Raw genomic sequence first — 25,406 nt, forward strand, 5'->3', positions numbered from 1 at the left:
ATCACAAACCAATACACACCACGCCCGATCCTCCCGTATCACACACCAATACACACCACGCCCGATCCTCCCGTATCTCACAGCACCAATACACACCACGCCTGGTCCTCCCGTATCACACACCAACACACACCACGCCCGATCCTCCCGTATATCACACCACCAATACACACCACGCCCGATCCTCCCGTATCACACACCAGTACACACCACGCCCGATCCTCCCGTATCACACCAATACACACCACGCCCGATCCTCCCGTATCACACAGCAATTCACACCACGCCCGACCCTCCCGTATCACACACCAAAAGACGCCACGCCTGATCCTCCCGTATCACACACCAATACACACCACGCCCGATCCTCCCATATCACACAGCACCAATACACACCACGCCCGATCCTCCCGTATCACACACCAATACACACCACGCATGATCCTCCCGTATCACACAGCACCAATACAAACCACGCCATATCCTCCCGTATCACACAGCACCAATACACACCACGCCCGGTCCTCCCGTATCACACACCAATACACACCACGCCAGATCCTCCCGTATCACACAGCACCAATGCACACCACGCCCGATCCTCCCCTATCACACACCACGCCCGATCCTTCCGTATCACACACCAATACACACCACGCCCGATCCTCACGTATCACACCGAAATACACACCACGCCCGATCCTCCCGTATCACACACCAATACACGCCACGCCCGATTCTCCCGTATCACACCACGCCCGATCCTCCCGTATCACACCGCACCAATACACACCACGCCCGATCCTCCCATATCACAGCACCAATACGCACCACGCCCAATCCTCCCATATCACACACCAATACGCACCACGCCCGATCATCCCGTATCACAGCACCAACACGCACCACGCCCGATCCGCCCGTATCAGACACCAGTACACACCACGCCCGATCCTCCCGTATCACACAGCACCAATACACACCACGCCCGATCCTCCCGTATCACACATCAATACACACCACGTCCGATCCTCCCGTATCACACACCACACCGGATCCTCCCGTATCACAAACCAGTACACACGACGGCCGATCCTCCCGTATCACACACCAATACACACCACGTCCGATCCTCCCATATCACACACCACACCGGATCCTCCCGTATCACACACCAGTACACACCACGTCCGATCCTCCCGTATCACACACCACGCCCGATCCTCCCGTATCTCACACCAATACACACCACGCCCGATCCTCCCGTATCACACACCACACCGGATCCTCCCGTATCACACACCAGTACACACCACGTCCGATCCTCCCGTATCACACACCACGCCCGATCCTCCCGTATCTCACACCAATACACACCACGCCCGATCCTCCCTTATCACACACCAATACACACCACGCCCGATCCTCCCGTATCACACACCAATACACACCACGCCCGATCCTCCCGTATCACACACCACCAATACACACCATGCCCGATCCTCCCGTATCACACACCAATACACACCACGCCCGATCTTCCCGTATCACAGCACCAATACGCACCACGCCCGATCTTCCCGTATCACAGCACCAATACGCACAACGCCCGATCCTCCCGTATCTCACACCAATACACACCACGCCCGATCCTCCCGTATCATACACCAATACACACCACGCCCGATCCTCCCGTATCACACACCAATACACACCACGCCCGCTCCTCCCGTATCACACACCACCAATACACACCACGCCCGATCCTCCCCTATCACACACCAATACACACCACGCCCGATCCTCCCGTATCATACACCAATACACACCACGCCCGATCCTCCTGTATCACACACCACGCCCGATCCTCCCGTATCACACACCAATACACACCACGCCCGATCCTCCCGTATCACACACCAATACACACCACGCCCGATCCTCCCGTATCACACACCAATACACACCACGCCCGATCCTCCCCTATCACACCAATACACACACCACGCCCGATCCTCCCGTATCACACACCAATACACGCCACGCCCGATCCTCCCGCATCACACAGCACCAACACACACCACGCCCGATCCTGCCGTATCACACATCAATACACACCACGTCCGATCCTCCCATATCACACACCAGTACACACCACGCCCAATCCTCTCCTATCACACACCACGCCCGATCCTCCCGTATCCCACACCAATACACACCACGCCCGATCCTCACGTTTCACACAGAAATACACACCACGCCCGATCCTCCCGTATCACACACCAATACACGCCACGCCCGATCCTCCCGTATCACACACCAATACACACCACGCCCGATCCTCCCGTATCACACACCACGCCCGATCCTCCCGTATCACACAGCACCAATACACACCACGCCCGATCCTCCCGTATCACACAGCAATACACACCACGCCCGATCCTTCCTTATCACACACCAATACACGCCACGCCCGATCCTCCCATTTCACACAGCACCAATAAACACCACGCCCGATCCTGCCGTATCATACACCAATACACACCACGCCCGATCCTGCCGTATCATACACCAATACACACCACGCCCGATCCTCCCGTATCACACACCGATACACACCACGCCCAATCCTCCCCTATCACACACCAATACGCACCACGCCCGATCCTCCCGTATCACACACCAATACACACCACGCCCGATCCTCCCGTATCACACACCAATACACGCCACGCCCAATCCTCCCGTATCACACAGCACCAATACACACCACGACCGATCCTCCCGTATCACACACCAGTACACGCCACGCCCAATCCTCCCGTATCACACACCAATACACACCACGCCCGATCCTCCCCTATCACACACCAATACACACCACGCCCGATCCTCCCGTATCGTACACCAATACACACCACGACCGATCCTCCCGTATCACACACCAATACACGCCACGCCCGATCCTCCCGTATCACACAGCACCAATACACATTACGCCCGATCCTCCCCATCACACACCAATACACACCACGCCCGATCCTCCCGTATCACACACCAGTACACACCACGCCCGATCCTGCCGTATCACACAGCACCAATACACACCACGCCCAATCCTCCCATATCACACACCAATACACACCACGCCCGATCCTCCCATATCACACACCAATACACACCACGCCCGATCCTCCCGTATCACACAGCACCAATATATACACCACGCCCGACCCTCCCGTGTCACACACCACGCCCGATCCTCCCGTATATCACACCACCAATACACACCACGCCCGATCCTCCCGTATCACACACCAATACACACCACGCCCGATCCTGCCGCATCACACAGCACCAACACACACCACGCCCGATCCTCCCGTATCACACATCAATACACACCACGCCCGATCCTCCCGTATCACACACCAATACACACCACGCCCGATTCTCCCGTATCACACAGCACCAATACACACCACGCCCGATCCTCCCGTATCACACACCACGCCCGATCCTCCCGTATCACACAGCACCAATACACACCACGCCCGATCCTCGAGTATCACAAACCAATACACACCACGCCCGATCCTCCCGTATCACACACCAATACACACCACGCCCGATCCTCCCGTATCACACAGCACCAATACACACTACGCCCGATCCTCCCGTATCATAAACCAATACACACCACGCCCGATCCTCCCGTATCACACACCAATACACATCACGCCTGATCCTCCCGTATCACACAGCAATACACACCACGCACGATCCTCCTGTATCACACACCAATACACACCACGCGCGATCCTCCCGTATCACACACCAGTACACACCACGCCCGATCCTCCCGTATCACACAGCACCAATACACACCACGCGCGATCCTCCCGTATCACACACCAGTACACACCACGTCCAATCCTCCCGTATCACACACCAATACACACCACGCCCGATCCTCCCGTATCACACAGCACCAATACACACCACGCCCGATCCTCCCGTATCACACACCACGCCCGATCCTCCCGTATCACACAGCACCAATACACACCACGCCCGATCCTCGAGTATCACAAACCAATACACACCACGCCCGATCCTCCCGTATCACACACCAATACACACCACGCCCGATCCTCCCGTATCACACAGCACCAATACACACTACGCCCGATCCTCCCGTATCATACACCAATACACACCACGCCCGATCCTCCCGTATCACACACCAATACACATCACGCCTGATCCTCCCGTATCACACAGCAATACACACCACGCCCGATCCTCCCATATCACACACCAATACACACCACGCACAATCCTCCCGTATCACACACCAATACACACCACGTCCGATCCTCCCGTATCACACACCAATACACACCACGCCCGATTCTCCCATATCACACACCAATACACACCACGCACGATCCTCCTGTATCACACACCACCAATACACACCACGCGCGATCCTCCCGTATCACACACCAGTACACACCACGCCCGATCCTCCCGTATCACACAGCACCAATACACACCACGCCCAGTCCTCCCGTATCACACACCACGCCCGATCCTCCCGGATCACACACCAATACACACCACGCACAATCCTCCCGTATCACACAGCACCAATACATACACACACCACGCCCGATCCTCCCGTATATCACACCACCAATACACACCACGCCCGATCCTGCCGCATCACACAGCACCAAAAGACACCACGCCCGATCCTCCCGTATCACACAGCACCAATACACACCACGCCCGATCCTCCCGTATCACACAGCACCAATACACACCACGCCCGATCCTCCCGTATCACACACCACGCCCGATCCTCCCGTATCACACAGCAATACACACCACGCCCGATGCTCCCGTATCACACACCAATACACACCACGCCCGATCCTCCCGTATCACACACCAATACACACCACGCCCGCTCCTCCCGTATCACACACCAATACACACCACGCCCGATCCTCCCGTATCACACACCAATACACACCACGCCCGCTCCTCCCGTATCACACACCAATACACACCACGCCCGATCCTCCCCTATCACACACCAATACACACCACGCCCGATTCTCCCGTATCACAAACCAGTACACACCACGCCCGATCCTGCCGTATCACACAGCACCAATACACACCACGCCCGATCCTCCCCTATCACACACCAATACACACCACGCCCGATCCTCCTGTATCGTACACCAATACACACCATGACCGATCCTCCCGTATCACACACCAATACACGCCACGCCCGATCCTCCCGTATCACACAGCACCGATACACATTACGCCCGATCCTCCCCATCACACACCAATACACACCACGCCCGATCCTCCCGTATCACACAGCACCAATACACACCACGCCCGATCCTCCCGTATCATACACCAATACACACCACGCCCGATCCTCCCGTATCACACACCAATACACATCACGCCTGATCCTCCCGTATCACACAGCAATACACACCACGCCCGATCCTCCCATATCACACACCAATACACACCACGCACAATCCTCCCGTATCACACACCAATACACACCACGTCCGATCCTCCCGTATCACACACCAATACACACCACGCCCAATCCTCCTGCATCACACAGCACCAATACACACACCACGCCCGATCTTCCCGTATCACAGCACCAATACGCACCACGCCCGATCCTCCCGTATCACACACCAATACACAGCACGCCCGATCTTCCTGTATCACACACCAAGCCCGATCCTCCCGTATCACACACCAATACGTACCACGCCTGATCCTTCCTTGTCACACACCAATACACACCACACCCGATCCTCCCGTATCACACACCAATACACACCACACCCGATCCTCCCGTATCACACACCAGTACGCACCACGCCCGATCCTCCCGTATCACACACCAGTACACACCACACCCGATCCTCCCGTATCACATACCACGCCCGATCCTCCCGTATCACACACCAGTACACACCACGCCCGATCCTCCCGTATCACACACCAATACACACCACACCCGATCCTCCCGTATCACACAGCACCAATACACACCACGCCCGATCATCCCCTATCACACACCAATAGACACCACGCCCGATCCCCCCGTATCACACAGCACCAATACACACCACGCCCGATCCTCCCGTATCACACACCAGTACACACCACGCCCGATCCTCCCGTATCACACCAATACACACCACGCCCGATCCTCCCGTATCACACAGCAATACACACCACGCCCGACCCTCCCGTATCACACACCAAAAGACGCCACGCCTGATCCTCCCGTATCACACACCAATACACACCACGCCCGATCATCCCCTATCACACAGCACCAATACACACCACGCCCGGTCCTCCCGTATCACACACCAACACACACCACGCCCGATCTTCCCGTATCACACACCAAAACACACCACGCCCGGTCCTCCCGTATCACACACCAAGCCCGATCCTCCCGTATATCACACCACCAATACACACCACGCCCGATCCTCCCGCATCACACACCAATACACACCACGCCCGATCCTCCCGCATCACACAGCACCAACACACACCACGCCCGATCCTCTCGTATCACACACCAATACACACCACGCCCAATCCTCCCGTATCACACACCACGCCCGATCCTCCCGTATCACACACCAATACACTCCACACCCGATCCTCCCCTTTCACACACCAATACACACTACGCCCGATCCTCCCGTATCACACAGCACCAATACACACCATGCCCGATCCTCCCGGATCACACACCAAGCCCCATCCTCCCGTATCACACAGCACCAATACACATCACGCCCGATAGTCCCGTATCACACACCAATATACACCACGCCCGATCCATCGTATCACAGCACCAATACGCACCACGCCCGATCCTCCCGTATCACACACCAAAACACGCCACGCCTGATCCTCCCGTATCACACCACGCCTGATCCTCCCGTATCACACAGCACCAATACACACCACGCCCGATCCTCCCGCATCACACACCAAGCCGATCCTCCCGTATCACACACCAATACACACCACGCCCGATCCTCCCGTATCTCACAGCACCAATACACACCACGCCCTATCCTCCCGGATCACACACCAATACACACCACGCCCTATCCTCCCGTATCACACACCATTACACACCACGCCCGATCCTCCCGTATCACACAGCACCAATACACACCACACCCGATCCTCCCGTATCATACGCCAATACACACCACGCCCGATCCTCCCTTATCACACATCAATACACACCACTCCCAATCCTCCCGTATCACACACTGCAATACACACCACGCCCGATCCTTCCATATCATACAGCACCAATACACACCACGCCCGATCCTCCCGTATCACACGCCAATACGCACCACGCCCGATCCTCCCATATCACACACCAATACACACCACGCCCGATGCTCCCGTATCACACAGCACGCCCGATCCTCCCGTATCACACGCCAATACGCACCACGCCCGATCCTCCCATATCACACATCAATACACACCACGCCGGATCCTCCCGTATCACATAGCACCAATACACAGCACACCCGATCCTCCCGTATCACACACCAATACACACCACGCCCGATCCTCTCGTATCACACACCAATACACACCACGCCCGATCCTCCCGTATCACACACCAAACCGGATCCTCCCATATCACACACCAACACACACGCCCGATCCTCCCATGTCACACACCAATACACACCACGCCCGATCCTCACGTATCACACAGAAATACACACCACGCCCGATCCTCCCATATCACACAGCACCAATACACACCATGCCCGATCCTCCCGGATCACACAGCACGCCCAATCCTTCCGCATCGCACACCAGTACACACCACGCCAGATCCTCCCGTATCACACACCAATGCACACCACGCCCGATCCTCCCGTATCACGCACCAGTACACACCACGCCCGATCCTCCCGTATCTCACACCACACCGGATCCTCCCGTATCACATACCAATACACACCACGCCCGATCCTCCCGTATCTCACACCACGCCCGATCCTCCCGTATCACACACCAGTACACACCACGCCCGATCCTCCCGTATCACACACCAGTACACACCACGCCCGATCCTCCCGTATCACACACCAGTACACACCACGCCCGATCCTCCCGTATCTCACACCACGCCCGATCCTCCCGTATCACGCACCAGTACACACCACGCCCGATCCTCCCTTATCACACACCAATACACACCACGCCCGATCCTCCCTTATCACACACCAATACACACCACGCCCGATCCTCCCTTATCACACACCAATACGCACCACGTCCGATCCTACCGTATCACACACCAATACACACCACGCCCGATCTTCCCGTATCACACACCAATACACACCACGCCCGATCTTCCCGTATCACACACCAATACACACCACGCCCGATCCTCCCGTATCACACACCAATACACACCACGCCCGATCCTCCCTTATCACACACCAGTACACACCACGCCCGATCCTACCGTATCACACACCATGCCCGATCCTCCCGTGTCACACACCAATACACGCCACGCCCGATCCTGCCATATCACACACCACGCACGATCCTCCCGTATCACACACACCAATACACACCACGCTCGATCCTCCCATATCACACACCACGCACGATCCTCCCGTATCACACAGCACCAATACAAACCACGCCCGATCCTCCCGTATCAGACACCAGTACACACCACGCCCGATACTCCTGTATCACACGAATACACACCACGCCCGATCCTCCCGTATCACACACACCAATACACACCACGCCCGATCCTCCCCATCACACACCACGCCCGATCCTCCCGTATCACACAGCACGAATACAAACCACGCCCGATCCTCCCGTAACACACACCACGCCCGATCCTCCTGTATCACACACCAAAACACACCACGCCCGGTCCTCCCGTATCACACACCAATACACACGCAGAATCCTCCCGTATCACACACCAATACATACCACGCCCGATCCTCCCGTATCACACACCAATACGCACCACGCCCGATCCTCCCGTATCACACAGCACCAATACACACCACGCCCGATCCTCCCCAATCACACACCAATACACACCACGCCTGATCCTCCCGTATCACACACCAATACACACCACGCCCGATCCTCCCGTATCACACACCAATACACACCACGCCCGATCCTCCCGTATCACACACCAGTACACACCACGCCTGATCCTCCCGTATCACACACCAATACACACCACGCCCGATCCTCCCTTATCACACCAATACACACCATGTCCGATCCTCCCGTATCACACACCAATACACACCACGCCCGATCCTCCCTTATCACACACCAGTACACACCACGCCCGATCCTCCCTTATCACACCAATACACACCATGTCCGATCCTCCCGTATCACACACCAATACACACCACGCCCGATCCTCCCGTATCACACAGCACAAATACACACCACGCCCGATCCTCCCGTATCACACAGCACCAATACACAGCATGCCCGATCCTCCCCTATCACACACCAATACACACCACGCCCGATCCTCCCGTATCACACCAATGCACACCACGCCCGATCCTCCCCTATCACACACCAATACACACCACGCCCAATCCTCCCGTATCACACAGCACCAATACACACCACGCCCGATCCTCCCGTATCACACAGCACCAATACACGCCACGCCCGATCCTGCCGTATCACACACCAATACACACCACGCCCGATCCTCCCGTATCACACACCAAGCCCCATCCTCCCGTATCACACACCAATACACACCACACCCGATCCTCCACCATGACACAGCACCAAGACACACCACGCCCGATCCTCCCGTATCACACACCAATACACACCACGCCCGATCCTCTCGTATCACACACCAATACACGCCACGCCCGATCCTCCTGTATCACACAGCAATACACACCACGCCCGATCCTCCCGTATCACACACCAGTAAACACCACGCCCGATCCTCCCGTATCACACACCAATACACACCAAGCCCGATCCTCCCGTTTCACACAGCACCAATACACACCACGCCCGATCCTCCCGTATCAGACACCAATACACACCACGCCCGATCCTCCCGTATCACACACCAGTACACACCACGCCCGATCCTCCCTTATCACACACCAATACACACCACGCCCGATCCTCCCGTATCACACACCAGTAAACACCACGCCCGATCCTCCCGTATCACACACCAATACACACCAAGCCCGATCCTCCCGTTTCACACAGCACCAATACACACCACGCCCGATCCTGCCGTATCACACACCATTACACACCACGCCCGATCCTCCCGTATCACACACCATTACACACCACGCCCGATCCTCCCGTATCACACACCACGCCCGATCTTCCCGTATCACACAGCAATACACACCACGCCCGATCTTCCCGTATCACACACCAATACACACCACGCCCGATCCTCCCGTATCACACACCACGCCCGATCTTCCCGTATCACACAGCAATACACACCACGCCCGATCCTCCCGTATCACACACCATGCCCGATCCTCCCGTATCACACACCAATACACACCACACCCGATCCTCCCGTATCTCACACCACGCCCGATCTTCCCGTATCACACAGCAATACACACCACGCCCGATCCTCCCGTATCACACACCAGTACACACCACACCCGATCCTCCCGTACCACACACCAATACACACCACGCCCGATCCTCCCGTATCACACAGCAATACACACCACGCCCGATCCTCCCGTACCACACACCAATACACACCACACCCGATCCTCCCTTATCACACACCAATACGCACCACGCCTGATCCTCCCGTATCACACACCAATACGCACCACGCCTGATCCTCCCGTATCACACACCACACCGGATCCTCCCGTATCACACACCAATACGCACCACGCCTGATCCTCCCGTATCACACACCAATACGCACCACGCCTGATCCTCCCGTATCACACACCACACCGGATCCTCCCGTATCACACACCAGTACACACCACACCCGATCCTCCTGTATCACACAGCAATACACACCACGCCCGATCCTCCCGTATCACACACCAATACACACCACGTCCGATCCTCCCATATCACACACCACGCCCGATCCTCCCTTATCACACATCAATACACACCACACCCGATCCTCCCGTATCACACATCAATACACACCACGTCCGATCCTCCCGTATCACACACCACGCCCGATCCTCCCGTATCACACACCAATACACACCACGTCCGATCCTCCCGTATCACACACCACGCCCGATCCTCCCGTATCACACACCAATACACACCACGCCAGATCCTCCCGTATCACACAGCACCAATGCACACCACGCCCGATCCTCCCCTATCACACACCAGTACACACCACGCCCGATCCTTCCGTATCAAACACCAATACACACCACGCCCGATCCTCCCGTATCACACACCAATACACACCACGCCCGATCCTCACGTATCACACCGAAATACACACCACGCCCGATCCTCACGTATCACACCACGCCCGATCCTCCCGTATCACACCACGCCCGATCCTCCCGTATCACACCGCACCAATATACACCACGCCCGATCCTCCCGTATCACACACCACGCCCGATCCTCCCATATCACAGCACCAATACGCACCACGCCCAATCCTCCCATATCACACACCAATACGCACCACGCCCGATCATCCCGTATCACAGCACCAACACGCACCACGCCCGATCCGCCCGTATCAGACACCAGTACACACCACGCCCGATCCTCCCGTATCACACAGCACCAATACACACCACGCCCGACCCTCCCGTATCACACATCAATACACACCACGTCCGATCCTCCCGTATCACACACCACACCGGATCCTCCCGTATCACAAACCAGTACACACGACGGCCGATCCTCCCGTATCACACACCAATACACACCACGCCCGATCCTCCCTTATCACACATAAATACACACCACGCCCGATCCTCCCGTATCACACACCACACCGGATCCTCCCGTATCACACACCAGTACACACCATGTCCGATCCTCCCGTATCACACACCACACCGGATCCTCCCGTATCACACACCACGCCCGATCCTCCCGTATCTCACACCAATACACACCACGCCCGATCCTCCCGTATCACACACCAATACACACCACGCCCGATCCTCCCGTATCACACAGCAATACACACCACGCCCGACCCTCCCGTATCACACACCAAAAGACGCCACGCCTGATCCTCCCGTATCACACACCAATACACACCACGCCCGATCCTCCCGTATCACACAGCACCAATACACACCACGCCCGATCATCCCCTATCACACAGCACCAATACACACCACGCCCGGTCCTCCCGTATCACACACCAACACACACCACGCCCGATCTTCCCGTATCACACACCAAAACACACCACGCCCGGTCCTCCCGTATCACACACCAACACACACCACGCCCGATCCTCCCGTATATCACACCACCAATACACACCACGCCCGATCCTCCCGCATCACACACCAATACACACCACGCCCGATCCTCCCGCATCACACAGCACCAACACACACCACGCCCGATCCTCTCGTATCACACACCAATACACACCACGCCCAATCCTCCCGTATCACACACCACGCCCGATCCTCCCGTATCACACACCAATACACTCCACACCCGATCCTCCCCTTTCACACACCAATACACACTACGCCCGATCCTCCCGTATCACACAGCACCAATACACATCACGCCCGATAGTCCCGTATCACACACCAATATACACCACGCCCGATCCATCGTATCACAGCACCAATACGCACCACGCCCGATCCTCCCGTATCACACACCAAAACACGCCACGCCTGATCCTCCCGTATCACACCACGCCTGATCCTCCCGTATCACACAGCACCAATACACACCACGCCCGATCCTCCCGGATCACACACCAATACACACCACGCCCTATCCTCCCGTATCACACACCATTACACACCACGCCCGATCCTCCCGTATCACACAGCACCAATACACACCACACCCGATCCTCCCGTATCATACGCCAATACACACCACGCCCGATCCTCCCTTATCACACATCAATACACACCACTCCCAATCCTCCCGTATCACACACTGCAATACACACCACGCCCGATCCTTCCATATCATACAGCACCAATACACACCACGCCCGATCCTCCCGTATCACACGCCAATACGCACCACGCCCGATCCTCCCATATCACACACCAATAGACACCACGCCCGATGCTCCCGTATCACACAGCACGCCCGATCCTCCCGTATCACACGCCAATACGCACCACGCCCGATCCTCCCATATCACACATCAATACACACCACGCCGGATCCTCCCGTATCACACAGCACCAATACACAGCACACCCGATCCTCCCGTATCACACACCAATACACACCACGCCCGATCCTCTCGTATCACACACCAATACACACCACGCCCGATCCTCCCGTATCACACACCAAACCGGATCCTCCCATATCACACACCAACACACACGCCCGATCCTCCCATGTCACACACCAATACACACCACGCCCGATCCTCATGTATCACACAGAAATACACACCACGCCCGATCCTCCCATATCACACAGCACCAATACACACCATGCCCGATCCTCCCGGATCACACAGCACGCCCAATCCTTCCGCATCGCACACCAGTACACACCACGCCCGATCCTCCCATGTCACACACCAATACACACCACGCCCGATCCTCACGTATCACACAGAAATACACACCACGCCCGATCCTCCCATATCACACAGCACCAATACACACCATGCCCGATCCTCCCGGATCACACAGCACGCCCAATCCTTCCGCATCGCACACCAGTACACACCACGCCAGATCCTCCCGTATCACACACCAATGCACACCACGCCCGATCCTCCCGTATCACACACCAGTACACACCACGCCCGATCCTCCCGTATCTCACACCACACCGGATCCTCCCGTATCACATACCAATACACACCACGCCCGATCCTCCCGTATCTCACACCACGCCCGATCCTCCCGTATCACACACCAGTACACACCACGCTCGATCCTCCCGTATCTCACACCACACCGGATCCTCCCGTATCACGCACCAGTACACACCACGCCCGATCCTCCCGTATCACGCACCAGTACACACCACGCCCGATCCTCCCGTATCACGCACCAGTACACACCACGCCCGATCCTCCCGTATCACGCACCAGTACACACCACGCCCGATCCTCCCGTATCTCACACCACGCCCGATCCTCCCGTATCACGCACCAGTACACACCACGCCCGATCCTCCCGTATCACACACCAGTACACACCACGCCCGATCCTCCCGTATCACACACCAATACACACCACGCCCGATCCTCCCGTATCACACACCAGTACACACCACGCCCGATCCTCCCGTATCACACACCAATACACACCACGCCCGATCCTCCTGTATCACACACCAGTACACACCACGCCCGATAGTCCCTTATCACACACCAATACACACCACGCCCGATCCTCCCGTATCACACAGCACCAATACACATCACGCCCGATAGTCCCTTATCACACACCAATACACACCACGCCCGATCCTCCCGTGTCACACAGCAATACACACCACGCCCGATCCTCCCGTATCACACAGCACCAATACACACCACGCCCGATCCTCCCGTATCACACACCACCAATACGCACCACGTCCGATCCTCCCGTATCACACACCAATACACACCACGCCCGATCTTCCCGTATCACACACCAATACACACCACGCCCGATCCTCCCTTATCACACACCAATACACACCACGCCCGATCCTCCCGTATCACACACCAATACACACCACGCCCGATCCTCCCTTATCACACACCAGTACACACCACGCCCGATCTTCCCGTATCACACACCAATACACACCACGCCCGATCTTCCCGTATCACACACCAATACACACCACGCCCGATCCTCCCGTATCACACACCAATACACACCACGCCCGATCCTCCCGTGTCACACACCAATACACACCACGCCCGATCCTCCCGTATCGCACACCAGTACACACCACGACCGATCCTCCCGTATCACACACCAGTACACACCACGCCCGATCCTACCGTATCACACACCAATACACGCCACGCCCGATCCTGCCATATCACACAGCACCAATACACACCACGCTCGATCCTCCCATATCACACACCACGCACGATCCTCCCGTATCACACAGCACCAATACAAACCACGCCCGATCCTCCCGTATCAGACACCAGTACACACCACGCCCGATCCTCCCGTATCACACACCACACCGGATCCTCCCGTATCACACACCACGCCCGATCCTCCCGTATCTCACACCAATACACACCACGCCCGATCCTCCCGTATCACACACCAATACACAGCACGCCCGATCCTCCCGTATCACACACCACCAATACACACCATGCCCGATCCTCCCGTATCACACACCAATACACACCACGCCCGATCTTCCCGTATCACAGCACCAATACGCACCACGCCCGATCTTCCCGTATCACAGCACCAATACGCACAACGCCCGATCCTGCCATATCACACACCAATACGCACCACGCCCGATTCTCCCGTATCACAGCACCAATACGCACCACACCCGATCCTCCTGTATCACACACCAACACACAGCACGCCCGATCCTCCCTTATCAGACACCAATACGCACCACGCCCGATCCTTCCTTATCACACACCAATACACACCACGCCCGATCCTCCCTTATCACACACCAGTACACACCACGCCCGATCCTCCCGTATCACACCAATACACACCACGCCCGATCCTCCCGTATCACACACCAATACACACCAGGCCCATCCTTCCGCATCGCACACCAGTACACACCACGCCCGATCCTCCCGTATCACACACCAAGCCCGATCCTCCCGTATCACACAGCACCAATACACACCACGCCCGATCCTCCCGTATCACACACCATGCCCGATCCTCCCGTATCACACACCAATACACACCACGCACAATCCTTTCGTATCACACACCAATACACACCACGTCCGATCCTCCCGTAAATCACACCACCAATACACACCACGCCCGATCCTCCCGTATCACACACCACGCCCGATCCTCCCGTATCACACACCAGTACACACCATGCCCGATCCTCCCGTATCACACACCAATACACACCACACCGGATCCTCCCGTATCACACACCAATACACACCACGCCCGATCCTCCCGTATCACACACCAATACACACCACGCCCGATCCTCCCGTATCAAACACCAATACACACCACGTCCGATCCTCCCGTATCAAACACCAATACACACCACGTCCGATCCTCCCCTATCACACACCAATACACACCACGCCCGATCCTCCCGTATCAAACACCAATACACACCACGTCCGATCCTCCCCTATCACACACCAATACACACCACGCCCGATCCTCCCCTATCACACACCAGTACACACCACGCCGGATCCTCCCGTATCTCACACCAATACACACCACGCCCGATCCTCCCCTATCACACACCAGTACACACCACGCCGGATCCTCCCGTATCTCACACCAATACACACCACGCCCGATCCTCCCCTATCACACACCAGTACACACCACGCCCGATCCTCCCGTATCACACACCAATACACACCACGCCCGATCCTCCCGTATCACACACCAATACGCACCACGCCCGATCCTCCCGTATCACACACCAGTACACACCACGCCCGATCCTCCCGTATCACACACCAATACACACCACGCCCGATCCTCCCGTATCACACACCAATACACACCACGCCCGATCCTCCCGTATCACACACCAATACGCACCACGCCCGATCCTCCCGTATCACACCAATACACACCACGCCCGATCCTCCCGTATCACACCAATACACACCACGCCTCATCCTCCCGTATCACACAGCACCAATACACACCACGCCCGATCCTCCCGTATCACACAGCACCAATACACACCACGCCCGATCCTCCCGTATATCACACCAATACACACCAAGCCCGATCCTCCCGTATCACTCAGCACCAATACACACCACGCCCGATCCTGCCGTATCACACACCAATACGCACCACACCCGATCCTCCACTATGACACAGCACCAATACACACCACGCCCGATCCTCCCGTATCACACACCAATACACACCATGCCCGATCCTCCCGTATCACACACCAACACACACCACGCCCCATCCTCCCGTATCACACACCAATACGCACCACACCCGATCCTCCACTATGACACAGCACCAATACACACCACGCCCGATCCTCCCGTATCACACACCAATACACACCATGCCCGATCCTCCCGTATCACACAGCAATACACACCACGCCCGATCCTCCTGTATCACACACCAATACGCACCACGCCCGATCCTGCCGTATCACACACCATTACACACCACGCCCGATCCTCCCGTATCACACACCAATACACACCACGCCCGATCCTCCCGTATCACACACCAATACACACCACGCCCCATCCTCCCGTATCACACACCAATACACACCACGCCCCATCCTCCCGTATCACACACCAATACACACCACACCCGATCCTCCACTATGACACAGCACCAATACACACCACGCCCGATCCTTCCGTATCACACAGCACCAATACACACCACGCCCGATCCTCCCGTATCACACACCAATACACACCACGCCCGATCCTCCCGTATCACACACCACGCCCGATCCTCCCAAGTCACACACCAATACACACCACGCCCGATCCTCCCGTATCACACAGCAATACACACCACGCCCGATCCTCCCTTATCACACACCAATACACACCACGCCCGATCCTCCCGTATCACACACCAGTACACACCACGCCAGATCCTCCCGTATCACACACCACGCCCGATCCTCCCAAGTCACACACCAATACACACCACGCCCGATCCTCCCGTATCACACAGCAATACACACCACGCCCGATCCTCCCTTATCACACACCAATACACACCACGCCCGATCCTCCCGTATCACACACCAGTACACACCACGCCAGATCCTCCCGTATCACACAGCACCAATCCACACCACGTCCGATCCTCCCGTATCACACAGCACCAATACACGCCACGCCGGATCCTCCCGTATCGCACAGCACCAATACACAGCACACCCGATCCTCCCATATCACACAGCACCAATACACACCACGCCCGATCCTCCCGTATCACACACCAGTACACACCACGCCCGATCCTCCCGTATCACACACCAATACACACCACACCCGATCCTCCACTATGACACAGCACCAATACACACCACGTCCGATCCTCCCGTATCACACAGCACCAATACACACCACGCCGGATCCTCCCGTATCGCACAGCACCAATACACAGCACACCCGATCCTCCCATATCACACAGCACCAATACACACCACGCCCGATCCTCCCGTATCACACACCAGTACACACCACGCCAGATCCTCCCGTATCACACAGCACCAATCCACACCACGTCCGATCCTCCCGTATCACACAGCACCAATACACACCACGCCGGATCCTCCCGTATCGCACAGCACCAATACACAGCACACCCGATCCTCCCGTATCGCACAGCACCAATACACACCACACCCGATCCTCCTGTATCACACAGCAATACACACCACGCCCGATCCTCCCGTATCACACACCAATACACACCACGCCCGATCCTCCCGTATCACACACCAATACAAACCATGCCCGATCCTCCCTTATCACACACCAATACACACCACGCCCGATCCTCCCGTATCACACACCACGCCCGATCCTCCCGAGTCACACACCAATACACACCACGCCCGATCCTCCCGTATCACACAGCAATACACATCAGGCCCGATCCTCCTGTATCACACACCAATACACACCACGCCCGATCCTCCCGTATCGTACACCAATACACGCCACGCCCGATCCTCCCGTATCACACAGCACCAATACACACCACGCCCGATCCTCCCCTATCACACACCAATACACACCACGCCCGATCCTCCCGTATCACACAGCACCAATACACACCACGCCCGATCCTCCCGTATCACACACCAATACACACCACGCCCGATCCTCCCGCATCACACAGCACCAATACACACCACGCCCGATCCTCCCGTATCACACACCAATACACACCACGCCCGATCCTCCCGCATCACACACCAATACACACCACGCCCGATCCTCCCGCATCACACAGCACCAATACACACCACGCCCGATCCTCCCGTATCACAGCACCAATACACACCACGCCCGATCCTCCCGTATCACACACCAATACACACCCCGCCCGATCCTCCCGTATCGCACACCAACACACACCACACCCAATCCTCCCGGATCACACAGCACCAATACACACCACGCCCGATCCTCCCGTATCACACAGCACCAATACACACCACGCCCGATCCTCCCGTATCACACACCAATACACACCACGCCCGATCCTCCCGTATCACACACCAATACACACCACGCCCGATCCTCCCGTATCACACGGCACCAATACACACTACGCCCGATCCTCCCGTATCACACACCACGCCTGATCCTCCCGTATCACACACAAATACACACCACGCCCGATCCTCCCGGATCACACAGCACCAATACACACCACGCCCGATCCTCCCGTATCACACAGCACCAATACACACCACGCCCGATCCTCCCGTATCACAGCACCAATACACACCACGCCCGATCCTCCCGTATCACAGCACCAATACACACCACGCCCGATCCTCCCGTATCACACACCAATACACACCAGGCCCGATCCTCCCGTATCACAGCACCAATACACACCAGGCCCGATCCTCCCGTATCACACACCAATACACACCAGGCCCGATCCTCCCGTATCACACACCAATACACACCAGGCCCGATCCTCCCGTATCACAGCACCAATACACATCACTTCCGATCCTCCCGTATCACAGCACCAATACACACCACGCCCGATCCTCCCGTATCACACACCAATACACACCACGCCCGATCCTCCCGTATCTCACACCAATACACACCACGTCCGATCCTCCCGTATCACAGCACCAATACACACCACGCCCGATCCTCCCGTATCACACACCAATACACACCACGCCCGATCCTCCCGTATCACACACCAATACACACCAGGCCCGATCCTCCCGTATCACAGCACCAATACACACCAGGCCCGATCCTCCCGTATCACACACCAATACACACCAGGCCCGATCCTCCCGTATCACACACCAATACACACCAGGCCCGATCCTCCCGTATCACAGCACCAATACACATCACGTCCGATCCTCCCGTATCACAGCACCAATACACACCACGCCCGATCCTCCCGTATCACACACCAATACACACCACGCCCGATCCTCCCGTATCACACACCAATACACACCACGCCCGATCCTCCCGTATCACACAGCGCCAATACACAGCACGCCCGATCCTCCCGTATCACACATCACGCCCGATCCTCCCGTATCACACAGCACCAATACACACCACGCCCGATCTTCCCCTATCACACACCAATACACAGCACGCCCGATCCTCCCTGTATCACACAGCACCAATACACACCACGCCCGATCCGCCCGTATCACACACCAATACACACCACGCCCGATCCTCCCGCATCGCACACCAGTACACACTGCGCCCGATCCTCCCTTATCACACAGCACCAATACACACCACGCCCGATCCTCCCGTAACACAAACCAATACACACCACGCCCGATCCTCCCGTATCACACACCAATACACACCACGCCCGATCCTCCCGTATCACACACCAATACACACCACGCCCGATCCTCCCGTATCACACAGCACCAAAACACACCACGCCCGATCCTCCAGTATCACACACCAATACACACCACGCCCGATCCTCCAGTATCACACACCAATACACACCACACCCGATCCTCCCGTATCACACACCACGCCCAATCCTCCCTTATCACACAGCACCAATACATACCACGCCCGATCCTCCCGTATCACACAGCACCAACACACACGACGCCTGATCCTCCCGTATCACACACCCATACACACCACTCCCGATCCTCCCGTATCACACACCAGTACACACCACGCCCGATCCTCCCGTATCACACAATAGACACCACGCCTGATCCTCCCGTATCACACACCCATACACACCACGCCCGATCCTCCCATATCACACACCAATACACACCACGCCCGATCCTCCCGTATCACACACCAATACACACCACGCCCGATCCTCCCGTATCACACACCACGCCCGATCCTCCCGTATCACACACCACGCCCGATCCTGCCGTATCACACAGCACCAATACACACCACGCCCGATCCTCCCATATCACACCAATACACACCACGCCCGATCCTCCCGTATCACACAGCACCAATACATACGCCTGATCCTCCCGTATCACACAGCACCAATACAAACCACGCCCGATCCTCCCGTAACACACACCAATACACACCACACCCGATCCTCCCGTATCACACAGCACCAATACACACCACGCCCGATCCTCCCGTATCACACACCAATACACACCACGCCCAATCCTCCCATATCACACACCAATACACACCACGCCCAATCCTCCCGTATCTCACACCAATACACACCACGCCCGATCCTCCCGTATCACACACCAATGCACACCACGCCTGATCCTCCGATACCACTCAGCACCAGTGCACACCACGCCTGATCCTCCCATACCACAGCACCAGTGCACACCACGCCTGATCCTCCCATACCACACAGCACCAATACACACCACGCCTGATCCTCCCCATCACACAGCACCAGTGCACACCACGCCTGATCCTCCCCATCACACAGCACCAGTGCACACCACGCCTGATCCTCCCCATCACACAGCACCAGTGCACACCACGCCTGATCCTCCCCATCACACAGCACCAGTGCACACCACGCCTGATCCTCCCATACCACACAGCACCAATACACACCACGCCTGATCCTCCCCATCACACAGCACCAGTGCACACCACGCCTGATCCTCCCCATCACACAGCACCAGTGCACAGCACGCCTGATCCTCCCCATCACACACACCAGTGCACACCACGCCTGATCCTCCCCATCACACAGCACCAGTGCACACCACGCCTGATCCTCCCCATCACACAGCACCAGTGCACACCACGCCTGATCCTCCCCACCACACAGCACCAGTGCACACCACGCCTGATCCTCCCATACCACACAGCACCAGTGCACACCACGCCTGATCCTCCCCATCACACAGCACCAGTGCACACCACGCCTGATCCTCCCCCATCACACAGCACCAGTGCACACCACGCCTGATCCTCCCCATCACACAGCACCAGTGCACACCACGCCTGATCCTCCCATACCACACAGCACCAGTGCATACCATGCCTGATCCTCCCCATCACACAGCACCAGTGCACACCACGCCTGATCCTCCCCATCACACAGCACCAGTGCACACCACGCCTGATCCTCCCCATCACACAGCACCAGTGCACACCACGCCTGATCCTCCCCATCACACAGCACCAGTGCATACCATGCCTGATCCTCCCCATCACACAGCACCAGTGCACACCACGCCTGATCCTCCCCATCACACAGCACCAGTGCACACCACGCCTGATCCTCCCCATCACACAGCACCAGTGCACACCACGCCTGATCCTCCCCACCACACAGCACCAGTGCACACCACGCCTGATCCTCCCCATCACACAGCACCAGTGCACACCACGCCTGATCCTCCCCATCACACAGCACCAGTGCACACCACGCCTGATCCTCCCCATCACACAGCACCAGTGCACACCACGCCTGATCCTCCCCATCACACAGCACCAGTGCACACCACGCCTGATCCTCCCCATCACACAGCACCAGTGCACACCACGCCTGATCCTCCCCATCACACAGCACCAGTGCACACCACGCCTGATCCTCCCCATCACACAGCACCAGTGCACACCACGCCTGATCCTCCCATACCACACAGCACAGACAGAAATGAAAACAAGAGAGAGACAGAGAGAAAGAAAGAACAGATGAACTTGCATTGATAACGCTTTCCAGAAACACAGGACGTCCCAAAGCGCTTCACAGCCAATTAACTATTTTGAGTATAGTCACTGTTGTAATGTAGGAAATGCAGCAGCCAATTTGCACACAGCAAAGTCCCACAAACATAAATGAGATAATGACCAGATAATCTGTTTTTGTGGTGTTGGCTGAGGGATAAATATTGGCCAAGGCGTTAAGAGAAGTCAATGCTCTTCAAATAGTGCCATGGGATCTTTTGCCTCCATCTGAGGTCAGACGGGCCCTCGATTTAACGTCTCGACCAAAAGACTGCACTGGAGTGTCAGCCTGGGTCATGGAGTGGGGTTTGAACCCACGACCTTCTGACTCAAAGGCAACAGTGCTACCTCTGAGCCAAGGCTCAAACCATTACACTGATCCTCCTGTACCAGGTAGCACCAGTACACATCACTACTGATTCTCATGTAGCAGACAGCACTTGTACAATAATCCTCCTGTACACGAAAATGCCGCCCCACTTCCACAGAATTACAGTCTTCATGGTTTACAACCCTACACAGTTGCTGGACCTCATGGAACATCCACTGAACAACTAACCCAACATGTTAATCCTGAACTGAGTAAGTGCTTGACCGTGGCAACAACAGAAAAGGCTCTATTCTACATACTTTCAATCAAAAATACAAGTCTTAACAATAAGCAATTCCAATTGTCCAGTTTATACAGAAAAATACAAGAGAGATGTTTTGTAACTAGCATTGCTATTACATTTCATGTTGAAAATCAATGCGAATGGAATCATGCAACCTTATGAAGGCAGGTCAGTTGAAAATACTAATTTGTTAAATGAAGTTAGACAGTGAGTGTAAATTAATGATTGTGAGTTCTTCTGCACACACCCCTAATGACACACCAGTCAAATACACAGATTTAGAATTTCGATTAGAGGTTTAGACACTTACAAATTTGGGCGGTGGCAGTGTCACATTTAGACTGCTCAGGCTAACATCATGGCCATTCTGTGCACACGCTACCAGGCGTAAAGCCACATAAAAGCCCTAAAACGTAAACAGAGGGTTAAGTATGAGAGGAATTAGTGAATAATCAACAGGTGAGAATCAACGAAAGCATGACTCACATACCTGTTTATCCAGGTAGCCTTTGCCTTCAGGGTCCGCCACATCCCAAATCTGCACAGACCAACACAAAGGGTTACGTGAAAACTGTACTCAGAGAGACCCTCCATCACCCCTCCTCCGACATGCTCAAGGGCAGAGATAGGGAGGCTCAGATGCTGTATTCTTCCCATTTTCAAACCAGTAAGATCATTAACCATGCAACTCATTCTACTCATGACATCAATTCAGAAGTGATTTGAAGGGGTTTGGAGGCTATAATAACATTAAAGGTGGCAAGAGTCTCCACAGATTTATATTAAAATATTCTACACTGCCAACTTCAGCACAGTAAAAAGTTGGATCACCGGCTCATCTATTGGAAACTGTATGGCTCCAGGCAGCAACAGAGTGAATCAGTGAGGGACATGCTGAGATTCATTTGGTGTAAACAAAACCAAGCACTGTTCTAGAGCAGTGCTGTGCCATATCTATTAACATTAGCACTCAAGAGACTTTCAGAGCTGTACTTGCACAGAGAAGATCAGTCTGGAATATGCTTGCTGCAATGGCTCACAGGGTTTATCCAGAAAGTAGCTGAGCCACAGATCAGGAGCGAGTTTGTTCACCAGTCTGTGCAGTATCGAGGATCATAGCCTGGGCTGCAGTCGGGGTGTCACAATCGCTCTCAGCTCCCCCGGGTTAGGGGGCGGAAATGCTACCACGGTTTCCACAGTAGCCATGGTCAAATAGCCCAGTCAAGGCTCACACATGACCAGTGTTCACTTGGGACAAGGTCGCAAAGGATAGCCGACACCCGTGGAACTGTACCCCAGCAATGAGTTTCCACCATTAGGAGAAAGGGAGAGGAGTA

The 25,406-nt window shown here is 55.8% G+C and overlaps 1 protein-coding gene across 15 annotated transcripts in view; it reads right to left on the reverse strand.

Annotated features, from left to right (window-relative positions):
* eps15l1a (epidermal growth factor receptor pathway substrate 15-like 1a) overlaps positions 1-25,406 on the reverse strand; it is a 504,393-nt gene that overhangs the window by 360,688 nt on the left and 118,299 nt on the right. For 13 of the 15 annotated variants that reach the window (XM_086004998.1, XM_086005003.1, XM_086004992.1 and 10 more), the window contains exons 4-5: positions 24,560-24,607; positions 24,380-24,475 (exon numbers count right to left, since the gene is read on the reverse strand). In XM_086004998.1, the coding sequence (XP_085861124.1) occupies positions 24,380-24,475; positions 24,560-24,607 (144 nt within the window). The remainder of the gene's footprint in view (positions 1-24,379; positions 24,476-24,559; positions 24,608-25,406) is intronic. The other 2 variants (XM_086004995.1, XM_086004999.1) reach the window with 2 other exon arrangements.

Source organism: Somniosus microcephalus, chromosome 13, assembly GCF_052327205.1.
Source record: "Somniosus microcephalus isolate GS21.2 chromosome 13, FLI_Smic_1.0, whole genome shotgun sequence".
Classification (NCBI taxonomy): domain Eukaryota; kingdom Metazoa; phylum Chordata; class Chondrichthyes; order Squaliformes; family Somniosidae; genus Somniosus; species Somniosus microcephalus.